Below are 12,539 nucleotides of genomic sequence, written 5' to 3'. Positions count from 1 at the left end.
ACACAGTCAACCTGTGGAACTCCTTGACAGAAGATGTTGTGAAAGGTAACACTGTAACAGGTTCAAAAAAGAACTAGGTAAGTTCCTGGAGGATAGGTCCATTAATGGCTATTAGCCAGGATGGCCAGGGACGGTGTCCCTAGCCTCTCTTTGCCAGAAGCTGGGAATGGGCGACAGGGGATTGATCATTTGATGATTACCAGTTCTGTTTATTCCCTCTGGGGCACTTGGCATTGGCCACTGTTGGAAGACAGAATACTGGGCTAGATGGACCTCTGGTCTGACTCAGTATGGCCATTCTTGTGTATAACAAAACCCACAATGTTTTCATATCAGCAATAGATGTCTGAGCTGCATTCCTCTGTGCGTCACTCGAGCTTAAAGCATTGCCTTCCATGAGGGACCACAATGGAGCTTACTGCATGATTGGTAATGCTTTAACGAAAGAGTCTAACAAGATCGCAACCACTACAGTTGGCTGCAAGCTCATTGCAGGCTTCACCCTGGACATCTGAGAATGGAGCGTGCCTGAATTCTCCTCTGCTGCTGTAAGGAGGTGCAAGCCCACAGCAGAAAGGTCTGCCCGACAGATGCATGGGTCATGATGAGATGGAGGGTTTGTCTTCACTGCAACAGTTAGCTCAAATGAGTACACTGGAGTTACTCTCACTTGAACTCGGCTAGAGTATGTCTACACTGCAAGCGGACGTATGAGTGCAGCCTAGACTGGCATAGCCACATTAACTTTACTCTAGCTCAGGGGTCAGCAACCTATGGCACACGGGCCAAACATGGCACGCGAGCCGATTCTGAATGGCACGCTGCCTGCCTGGTGAGAGGAGGAGGAGGAGGGGCGGAGAGGCTGGAAAGTGCCACGCTGGGGGAAGAAGCTGGGGAGGGGAGAAGCTTGGCTGGGGCAGGACCAAGCTTCTGCCTCCTGCCCCGGCAGGGGAGAGCAGTTGGGGGGGGGGGGGAGGAGGGTCCCAGCCCCCTGCCCCACTCAGGCCCCCTGCCCACCGCTCTCCCCTGTGGGGGCAGGAGGCAGAAGCTTGGTCCTGCCGCAGCCAAGCTTCCCCTCTCCCCAGCTCACTTTCCAGCCTCTCCGCCCCTCCTCCTCCCTCTCCCTGCCCGTGATGGCCCTTGCGAGGGGGAGGGGGAAGAGCGGCAGCCTGCACACAGCTCCGTAGAGCAGGCAGAGAGAGGTAGGGACGGGCCTTGGGGAAGGGGGTGGAACAGGGCATATCCCTCCCAGCCCCCTGCCATGAGCCACTCAGGGCAGGGGGCTGGGAGCACCCCCATGAGCCGAGCACCCCAGCCCTCTGCCCTGCACCCCGCACACACACCCTCCAGCCCTCTGCCCTGACCTTCCCCCAACACCCAGCCTTCTGCCCTGCACCTTCACACACACCCTTGACCTCGAGTCGCCCTGCTCAGCCCACTGCAGGCCTAGGTGAACAGAACCCCAGGCTGGCAGCGGGCTGAGCAGGCTGGCGGCGTAAGATCAGCATTTTAATTTCATTTTAAATGAAGCTGCTTAAACATTTTGAGAACCTTGTTTACTTTACATACAATAGTTATATAATATAGACTTATAGAGAGAGACTTTCTAAAAAACGTTAACCTGTATTACTGGCACGCGAAACCTTAAATTAAAGAGAATAAATGAAAACTCGGCACAACACTTCTGAAAGGTTGCCTACCCCTGCTCTAGCTAGCATGGCTAAAAATAGTAGTGTGGATCGCACAGGCTTGTACAGCATGTGCTGCTGCACCTTCACTGTTTTTAGCCATGCTAGCTAGAGTAAAGCTAGTGCAGGTATGTCGCCTCCGCGCGCCTTCCACCCCCCCCCCCCCCCCCCCCCAGGCTGCAGTCATGCCTCGGAAAGCAGTGTAGACATACGCTGAGAGCAACTGCACCATGAAACAATACTGGAACTGTACAGAATGATTGGATTAGCAGTTGATGTGCTGCTGTAACTCAAGCTGCTGCATGACTAGCTTGAGTGGCAGCAGCCCTCCAGCTTCAACCTCCATCCCCTTGCAAACCAGCTAGCTTGATTTTAAAGCACTACTTAACTCATGTTAGAGATTTCTGTGTGGACAAGAGTCAGGTTAGGAGCAAAACTTGAGTTAAACCTTGAGCGAAAACCAAAAAGAAGACCAGCCCCAAAGAGAGAGTGTCACAGCTGGGAGTCTGTTTTGGCTTGAAGTGGAATACAAGTTTGGATTGGTGTGTTTGTAAGGGACTGATTAATTTTAAGGACTGGGGAAATTCCCCTGTTGGGGAGTGCTGGAGTGTGGTTTTGGACAATGCACTGATGTGACAATGATTTTTATTAAAAATATATTAAATGCAGTCCCCATCTGTGTTCAAAGTCAATTGTTTGCGATGCTTTTGAGGGCTAGATGAGCAAGTGTCAGATCTGAAATACAGGAAACAATCAACCAAATAGGCAATACTCCTTTTTAGGGGGAGTCTGCTCCAGAACCTCCCTCCCCAGATGAGTAGAAACCTTCTTCTCATTTCCAGCTTCAGTTGATTCCTGGACATCTTATCCCTATTTGTTCTTGTGCCAACATTGTCCTTTTAGCTTCAGTAGCTCTTCTCCCTCCCAGGATTTACCCCTTTTGTGTATTTATAGAGAGTGATTAAATCCCCTCACCTTTTAAGGGCCAGGCTAAACAACCCCAGCTCTTTCAGTCTCCTTTCCTAAGGTCACCTCGCCACTCCATTCATCAGCCTAGGAGCTCTTTTCTGTACCTGGGGCTGTTTGAATATCTGATAGGGCTTTTCAGTCTAGCAGAGGAAGGCATAAGGCTGGAAGTTGAAGTTAGACAAATGTAATCTTGAAATAAATCAATTTCCTAGCAGGGAGGGTTAGTAAACACTGGAACAGCTCACCAGGGGAGCGTGGTCTGGCCACCACCTGGAGTCTTTAAAGCAAAACTAGATCTCTTTCCAAACCACATGTTTTAATCCAGTTTCTGGGGAAAATTCTATAGCCTGTCTGTGGGGGGTGGGGAAAAATCAGACTGGATGATTACAATGGTCCCTTCAGGCCTTAGGTCCATGACAGTCCCACAGAGCTCAATTGTGTACCAACATAAAAGGGCATATCTATAGTGTAGTTTCAACTGCACAAAGTGCTTGTGGGGTATGGGACATTCAGAAAGGCTGCAGGCTCTGAAACCAGGGCAGGGCCAGCAGCAGTCAGAAAAACTCTGCAGACTGATACAGAACAGTATCTGCATGGAACACGTTACTTTGATTCCCTGAGGGCCCATAGCCAAGGATTAGGTGTTTATGGTCATGTGGCTTAGAGGCTAGAGCACTGGTACCCAGCAGATTGGGGTTCTATTCCCAGCTCTGCCACTGGCCTGCTGGATGACCCTCAGTGACTCATTTCCCTCCTTGTGCCTCTGTGTATCTTAAGGTACAGCTACACTGTGATTTAAAAAAAAAAAAAAAAACATGGCACGGTGTCTTAGGTCAGCTGACTGATTCATAGCGCTTATGCTGCGGGGCAATAAAGTTACGTGTAGACTCTTGGGCTGGAGCCTGGGCACTGAGATCCTAGTGAGTGGGGAGGGTCTCTGAGCACAGGCTCCAGCCCTAGCCTGAACATCTGCCCTGCAATTTTATAGCTCTACAGCCCCACTCCAAATCAGGTGACCTGGGCCAGCTGCAGCTGTGCCACAGATCTTTTATAACAGTGTAGATGTAGTGGTCTATCCAAGGACCTTACAACCTTTAGTGTATTTATCCTCATAACATCACTATGTGGTAGGGCAGTGCTATTATCCCTATTTTACTTATGAGGAAACTGAGGCACAAAGGCTAAGTGACTTGCCCAAGGTCACATAGGAAGTCTGTTAGACCAGGGGGTTGAACCCAGGTCTCCTGAGTCACAGGCTAGTGCCCAAACCAAATGGAGTTCTCAGGTCACAGGGCCACACTCCACCCAGGATAAGTTAATGCTAGTTTGAAGCTTACACCCTAACCCTTCTTTGGCTTGGCAAAAGAATTTGAGGTAGGAGATGGGTTGCGGTCAATGGGATACCAGTATAAGAGCTAGGTATTATTTTAAATTCATACAGATTCTATTGGATTGAGCCCCAGACCTTCCATGACTTCTCCCTTCCCCACCAATTCTCCCTCCCTCACTCAACCAACCCACTGCAAATAAAATGCCCCATTATTCTCAATCCATAGCTGGCTCTCAGTCCCAAGCAAAAGAACAGACGGGCTGTGCTGCATGCCCGCAAGGGCTACAAGTTCAAGCTTTCTCACACTGAAACCTTCGGGTATCATTCTATGAAGCCTGACACTCATCACTGGCCCCATAGGACAGAGTGTAAGACTAAGGTGTTAGAACTCTAACTAATCACACCAAGCCAATGGGATTCAGGGACATCAGTAGCTTTCCAAAAATATTTAGGGGACAACACCCCTCTCCTTGAGACACACAAAATTCACTGGTGACACCCTAGGACCATTTGGAAATGGGCCTATTTTCCAACAATCCTGCAAACCCTTAATCAGAATCCCTGTGCTTTGCATTCTGTGCACTGATAAAACAAAACACACCTTTTGCAGACAACATATTGTTAGACTGTGGAAGTCATTGCCACAGGAAGTCATTGAGGTGAAGAATTCAGCAAGATTCAAAAAGGAATAAACTATTTATATGGATATCAAGAATATCCAGTTGACATAATTCAAAACAACATTATGGAAGGAATATTAAACCTTGCTATTCAGGTCTTAATGCCAATCTAACTCCTACAGAGCTGCAGGAGCAGATTACACTAGATCTGCCTACTGTGGGGTTCTTACACCTTCCTCTGAAGCATTTGGGGCAGGCCAGTCACAGATAGGATACTGAACTAGATGGACCATGGGTCTCATCCAGGCCAGCTATTCTTACATTCCTACCACAGTGATCAGTTAGAATAGTTTAGAGAGCTAAATAAACATTAACTAGATAAGACTACATACATTAAAATATCAGATTTTAAAAATATCTGATACTCATTCTCTCTCCTGCCACTGTCTCTCACTCTCTCCTGAGCTGTGAATGGGTCTGGCCTCTCTCTGTCTCTCAACAGGAGCTGTCTTTTTAGTTATTTCCAGCTGAAGCTCCAGTCTAATGATGCAGATTGGGACTTGGGGGAATACATCTCCCATATTAATGCATAGGAAAGCAAGGACTTTTCATGTTCTGTTACTGCTGTTAATTTGACAGTGGTTTATAACAGCTGTAAGAATGCAAAGTATGTTTGTCCTTAAAATGCTCGTTTTCTAGTTTACAGCAACTCTAGCTATGAGGGTGTCTAGCTGTCCTTTTATTGATGATTTCTGCAAAAATCTGTATATAGTGGGATACAAAACACATAAGAGTCTCATGGTGTGACCAGCTAGCCGTTTCTGCAGCACCAGTGGAAAACACACCAACTTTGAAACCACCAAAGTGACAGCAAATGCTTTAAGTGCATGGAACACACCAAGGGTCCCGCTGAATGGAAGACAGGAATGTACACAGCCAGGTGTTTTGCTCTTTTTATTGCAACAGGTCAACTCCCTAGAAACCAAATCAACATTTATGCCAAGACTCAGTGTGGTGGATTTATCCAAAATAGCTATTGACCAAGAGAGGGTTCATTCACTTTTCCCCCACTTAAAAAAATAATCCAGTCTACTAAAATCCCCCAATGTTTTAAGTGTGGATGGTTTTAGGGGTGACTAAGTTCCAGCCATCAGTCCAACTCCTCGATCAATGGCTTTTTTGCAGGGGGCAGTTTCCCACCCCACATCTTCTGCAGTTCTTTGGTAACTACATCCACCTCTTTGACTGCCTCCAAATGGGTTTTATATTCCCTTTGTACCTCTAGGGCCAAGACAGTCAAAGATTCCTGGTTCTCATTGACCCAGGAGAGCAGAAATTCACACTTCTTCTTGGCACCATACACCCTGGGCCGTTCCTCTGTGGGCACCAGTTTCTTAGCCTTGCCCAGCAGCCTGGCAAGATGGGAGAGGGCTGCCAAGCTGTAGCCTTTCTGCTTGCTTTGATTCTCCCCCATCAGGATCTGGGCCACTGCCATCATAGCACCTGCATTCCCCAAGGGGCACGCGGGGTACCGTCTGGCTGTCACTGCCTGGAGAGCAGCCTGCAGCGCCTCTGCTGTGGAGTGGAAGACCTGCCTGGCACCCAATGCCCCGCAGACACCCAGGACCATGTCAGAGAACTCAGGCAGCAGCTCATCTTCACTCAAGTCCCCATTGTAGAGGGTGAGGGCGAAGACGTAGGCATAGAGGACATTAGGCAGCTGGAAGCACACCAGGGGTGAGGCTGGGCTGCAGGTCAGGGAGCTCAGTGGTGGAATGGATGCAGGCACAGCAGGCACTGGGCTGGGCATTTCTTCAGGCTGCTGGGTGGGTGCCATGCCTGAGCTCTCCTCTGGCTGCCGGGTGCCCGTGGGGGGGTAAGAACCTTGGGGTACCGGTGGCTGGTGGATAGGTGCTGAGTCTGGGATCTTCTTCTCTGGCTTCTGGGTGCCTGCAGGGGGCTGGGTATCCCCAGCTTCCTGGGCACCCTCAGTACCCGCCAGCTCCTGGACCAGCCCCCGGCCCCATCCCCGCCACCAGGGCCTCCAGGGGGGCAGGAAGGTTCCAATCTCCCCGCTGCTCAGCAGGCGCTGAAAGGCGGCCTTTTCGGCCGGACTGAGCCGCTCCCACAGACCGTCGTCCTGGTCCTCCAGGTCGCGGCCTAGCTGGGGCTCCGCGTCCTCGAGCTCGCGTAGCTCCCGCAGCCGGAGCAGCGCCTCTTTCAGGCGGGTTCGGGAGGCCGGGTCCCCCCGCTGGCCCTGGAGCCGGAGCAGCAGCTGCCGGCGGTGGAAAGCCTCGGCGCAGGCCCCGTGACGCCGGTAACACGGCACCGAACAGAAACGCATGTTACAGCGGGGGCATGTGTAGGGGGCCCGCTCCTGCAGGCACAGGCCGCAGGGCTCGGCCGCCTCCATCTTGGCAGCGATCGGGTCTTTCCGCCACCACTCGGGCATTTCCGCCTTCCGCCACAGCAGCTGTTTGGTTCGGCTATTTCCGCCTTCGCGCCGGAAGCGCTCGTACAACTTCGGGTAACTCCGCCTTAGATTCGGAAACTCTCGGGCGTTTCGCATCTTCAGTTTCGGAACTCCACACCCTTTCGGCTATTTCCGGCGACCACTGCATAAGGGTCGCGCAGTTCCAAGGTATGCGAAGTCTGTGGCAGCGTGGCCGCCCCTGCCTTTACAAAGCTGGCACCCATATCTGAATAATCCCTGCATTGATCACCCCCTCCCACTCGGGCACTACCCTATCTGTTAAAAAATGAGCCTGCTCCACCCCCAAGGCAGCTGCACCGAAATTGCTTTGGGTTCTTGCAGAATGGAGCCCCAGGAGAGTCTGTACATTTCCTCTTAAAAAGCATCTTGCTTCTTCCTACAATTACAGATCCAGCACTACACCCTCAAAGGTGCAGTAACAACAAAGCAGCAGCACAGTCCTGCCTCACACACCGAGTCATCACTGTAAAGCCAGGTGGAAATAACACTTGGGCCTTCCATGCAAGGATGTCCCAGCACTTCTCAAATATTGACTCATTCAGCCATAACTGCCTTAGAAGTATCATCACCACATTACAGACAAAGAAACTGGCGCAGAGACCGACAGATTTCAGCTATATGAAGTGAGCAGCACTAAAGCCCTGCTCATGTCTTCCACTCTTTAATCTAAGGCCTTGGCTACACTTGCAGATGTACAGCGCTGTGAGTTAAACCTGACTTCGTGCAGCTGAATAGGGAAAGCACTGCAGTCTGTCCACACAGACCGCTGCCCAGCGCACTGTCGTGGCCACATTTGCAGCGATTGCAGCACTATTGGGAGCAGTGCATCATGGGCAGCTATCCCACAGAGCACCTCTTCCCATTCTGGTGCCGTGGGTTGTGGGCGTGGGTGCGGGGGATTCTGGGTCCTGTCCCAATCCCCCGTGATGCATCGCTTCGCATCCCAGAAATCCCTTTGTTTCCATCCACCTTTGGCGCCATCTTTCAACGGTTTCTGTGCAGCGCGATCTGTCTGCGGGAAATGGAATCCGAACTGCTGAGGCGTATGCTGACGAGTCTCGCCAGAACGTCACGTTTGGCTGTTGAACTATTCCTTAAGATCCAAAGTGACAGTGAGAGTGAGGAGTCCGACAATGCTATCGAGCCGCATAATGCGTATGACACGAAATTGCTTGTGGCATTCACGGACATGCTCAGCACCGGGGAATGCCGCTTTTGTTTCGGGAAACAAGCACCGAGTGGTGGGATCACATCGTCATGGAAGTCTGGGATGACGAGCAGTGGCTGCAGAACTTTCGGATGAGAAAAGCCACTTTCATGGGACTGTGTGAGGAGCTTGCCCCCACCCTGCGGCGCATGGACACGAGATTGAGAGCTGCCCTGCCAGTGGAGAAGCAGGTGGCTATTGCAATCTGGAAGCTGGCAACTCCAGACAGCTACCAGTCAGTCGCAAACCAGTTTGGAGTGGGAAAGTCGACCGTTGGAATCGCGTTGATGCAAGTTTGCAAGGCCATTAATCGCATCCTACTCAGAAGAACCATGACTCTGGGTAACGTGCAGGAAATAGTGGATGGCTTTGCATAAATGGGGTTCCCCAACTGTGGAGGGGCAATAGATGGGACACACATTCCTATTCTGGCACCACCACACCTAGGATCCGAGTACGTTAATCGGAAGGGGTATTTCTCTATGGTTCTCCAGGCACTTGTGGATCACCATGGGCGTTTAATTGACATTAACTCAGGCTGGCCCGGAAAGGTGCATGACGGACGCATCTTTCAGAACACTTGGCTGTTCAGGAAGATGCAGGCCGGGACTTTTTTCCCAGAGCGGAAGATCATGGTAGGGGAAGTTGAAATGCCTATTGTGATCCTTGGACATCCCACTTACCCGTTAATGCTGTGGCTCATGAAACCCTACACAGGGAGCCTTGACAGCAGCAAGGAACAGTTCAACTACAGGCTGAGCTGGTGCTGAATGACTGTGGAGTGTGCTTTTGGCTGTTTAAAGGGCCGCTGGCAATCTCTGTATGGGAAGCTGGATTTGGCCAAAAACAGCATCCCTGTGGTTATATCCGTGTGCTGTGCCCTCCATAATATTGTGAAGGGAAGGGTGAAAGCTTCACTCAGGCATGGACCTCCGAGGTTCAACACCTGGAGGCTGAATTTGCACAGCCAGAGAGCAGGCCTATTGCAGCCCCGCGCTGGCCCCCTGTAAGGATTAGGGATGCCTTGAAGGAGCAATTTGAGGCTGAAAACCAGCAGTGATATCTGGTGCCCTGCACGGGAGTGAAGTGCAGTAGTTCCAATCTTTAGGAATCAGTGTTTGCTAAGCAGACTTGCAGTGCCTGTTTATTTCCTGGGCTAAGGAGTCTTTTACTTTATGCAATAATAAAGAATGTTTTCAAAGCCAAAGAATCCATTTATTGAAAAGAAACAAGGGGGTGGAGTGGGGAACAGTACAATCACAGATCCGCGTATGTCCTGTGTGGTGTGCTGTGCAGTGAGTGCTGCACTTCAGGATAGCTATACGGCATGGTGATGGCAGTTGAGTGCAGAGGGTAAGGGTCGTGGTTTTCAGGGCTGGATGGTGAAGATAGTGGTGTTGGAGGCAGCAGGTGGCATGAAGAACACAGAAGTTGGGGAAAGTGGGTTGGAGGTGACAGTGGGGCACAATGGAAAGTTTTGGGACAAGGGCTTGGGGGTGGGGGTGGCGTTTGCGGTACTGCTCCTCTTTCTGCGTGGCTGCCAGCTCCTGGATAGCGTCTGCTTGGTGCTCCAGGATGCTTATGAGCCTATCAGTGCTTTGCCACCGGTGCGCTGCATTTTCCTGGCAGATCCTGCTTTCTCTCTCCCTCCAGTCCTGTGCTCTCTCATTCTCTTTAATAGATTGCCACAGCATGTCTTCTTTGCTTTTTCGCGGTCTCTTCCTGAGTCTTTGCAGTCTCTGAGCAGGCGATAAGAGGGATGGCTGAGGTCTCAAGCTTGATGCAGCTGTATAGGCAAAATGCAACATTTAACAGAGGCAGCATTGTTTATACCAGACAGAGTAATGATTCCCCCCCGCACTTGAGGAGTAGAAAACACACAGGGTCTACACATAGCATAATTTTCCCGTCCAAAACAGAGCACACACATCCCATGGGAGCCTCAAAATGGTGAGTAAGAGGGACTGATTGTTTCAGGGCTGCACTGTCCTCTGGGTTTCTGTGCCTTGGGGAGAGCCAACAGCTTCAGGGGGCACCTACACTGAAACACTGTTCCAACATTTTCCACAGGACTTTGTCCTGGAAGATATCTCGCTGCTGAGGGTGACCTGGGAAGCAAGGGAGGGTCTTCTACTGCAATACGGCTTCTGTCCTGGCCCCCATGCAGCTTGCCTGTGTGCAACAATGGTCCCCCCACCCCTCGTGGCACAGTGGCACGGACACGTTAGCCTGGCTGGGACAAGGACCATGGTGGTTCTCCCGATAAACCTGCGCAAGCGCATTGCACACGTTCTGGATGAGACATTTGAGGAGATTACCAAGGCCGATTATTACGATGTGATGAACCACATCAATGCACTATTCCGCATCTAGGCATGCATGCCTAACCCTCCTCTCCCAAAGAGCCCGCACTGAAAAAATTCCTTCCCGAAAAAAACAAACAAACAAAAAAAAACACACTTACCGGGAACCTGCTCTTCCGTTTGTCCTCTACCAAGTACCGGCCGCTGCGACTGGCTACCTTCCATCTGGCTCGAGAAGAGCTCCTGGGATGTCTCCATCTGGCACACCACCATCACTCCCGTTTTCCTCCTCTCCCCCTCCCCCCCCCCCCCCCGACTCTGAAGTGTCCATGGTGGTGCTCGGAGTGGAGGTGGGGTTAACCCCAAGTATCGCATCCAGCTCTTTGTAGAATCGGTAGGTCACGGGGGTGCACCCGAGCGGCCGTTTGCGTCGCGGGCTTTGCAGTAGGTACTCCGCAGCTCCTTCACTTTAATCCTGTACTGCAGGGCATCCCGGTCACGGCACTTTTCCAACATGTCCTTTGATAACCTTCCCGAAGGTATCGTAATTCCTACGTCTGGAGCGCAGCTGGGACTGGACAGCTTCCTCCCCGCAAACACTGTTTAGGTCCAGCAACTCGCCATTGCTCCATGCTGGGGCTCGCTTGGAGGCATGGTCACCTGGAAAGATTCGCTGATAGCACTCCACACCACGCCAGGCTGAGCAAACAGGAAGGGGATTTTTAAAATTCCCAGGGAATGTAAAGGGTCAGTCACATGGTTGGTTACCTGAGGCCAGGGCAGTAGAGTTTGAACTGATGACCAGAGTGGCTAGAACAGGCATTGTGGGATACTGCTGAATAATTCTGAAGGCCATTCACAGAGCAGTGGCCGGCCACACTGGTGCTGCAGCGGCAGAGCTGCACTTGTTATTCCTCTCGGAGAGGTGGAGTATATGCAGCGCTGCAAATGCCTTGCCAGTGTGGACGGGGAGTGAGTTACAGCGCTGGGGGAGCCTTTACAGTGCTGTAACTCGCAAGTGTAGCCAAGGCCTCAATCATGAAGTGGGGAACAGGACTGAGCTACCCAGGTTCTCAATGCAGCTCAGAGTACTAGATCAATCTTTTTGTTCTTTATCAGGGGGTAGCCGTGTTAGTCTGTATCTCCAAAAACAACAAGGAGTCTGGTGGCACCTTAAAGACTAACATTTATTTGGGCATAAGCTTTCCTGGGTAAAAACCTCACTTCTTCAGATGCATAGAGTGAAAGTTACAGATGCAGGCATTATATACTGACACATGGAGGTTTTTACCCACGAAAGCTTATGCCCAAATAAATCTGTTCGTCTTTAAGGTGCCACCAGACTCCTTGTTCTTTTTGTTCTTTGTTTCTACTAATCTGTTTAAGCAGAGGATAAACAGTTGCCTGCTCATTGTAGCAACAGCTTCCAGAAGGGTTTTCCACCCCTAGATTTTGGGCACCAAAATGAGAAGCTCTGGGGAGACTTCTACTGGGAGAAAGAATCTGCACTGTTGTAAAGAGTGAGTTCAGAATTCAGCCCACAGAGCAGACAAAACTAGCACTCATTCCCCTTCCTGCTTGGAGTGCCAGTAATGCAGGTTGCCTACAGGACATGGAATGCACTGAGGCGTCAGTGAACATGCAGTGGTATGTAAACTCTCAGAAGACAGCAGGTAGGGCAACCCCAGTTGTCTGGGACCTAGCTCCTCCCCAACCTCTCTTTCTCAGCCACTCACAGCTGGTTCCCTCCCTTGAAGTGCCCCCAGAGGAATCTGAAGCACAGGCAGGCAGGAGTGGTTGAGAGTGGCTGAGACTCAAGGGCATCTTGAACAGAGCCAGCTCACATGCAAGGGGAGGGAGAAGAGAATGCCCCCCCGCCCCCTGGGTTTCAGGACTCTGGGAATGAAAGCAGCCACAAGACAGCACGC

At 51.0% G+C, this 12,539-nt stretch overlaps 1 protein-coding gene across 1 annotated transcript; it reads right to left on the bottom strand.

Moving 5' to 3' along the window:
* Nucleotides 1-5,546: 5,546 nt before the first annotated feature.
* On the bottom strand, nt 5,547-9,503 carry ZNHIT2 (zinc finger HIT-type containing 2). The gene has a single exon (XM_005307895.4). The coding sequence runs from the start codon at nt 7,174-7,176 to the stop codon at nt 5,758-5,760; it is 1,419 nt and encodes a 472-aa protein (XP_005307952.3). The 5' UTR covers nt 7,177-9,503; the 3' UTR covers nt 5,547-5,757.
* Between the last annotated feature and the right edge of the window lie 3,036 nt (nt 9,504-12,539).

Source organism: Chrysemys picta, chromosome 7 (genome assembly GCF_011386835.1).
Source record: "Chrysemys picta bellii isolate R12L10 chromosome 7, ASM1138683v2, whole genome shotgun sequence".
Lineage (NCBI taxonomy): Eukaryota > Metazoa > Chordata > Testudines > Emydidae > Chrysemys > Chrysemys picta.
The sequence above is the reverse complement of the archived record's forward strand: the minus strand, read 5'-3'. Positions and strand labels throughout refer to the sequence as shown.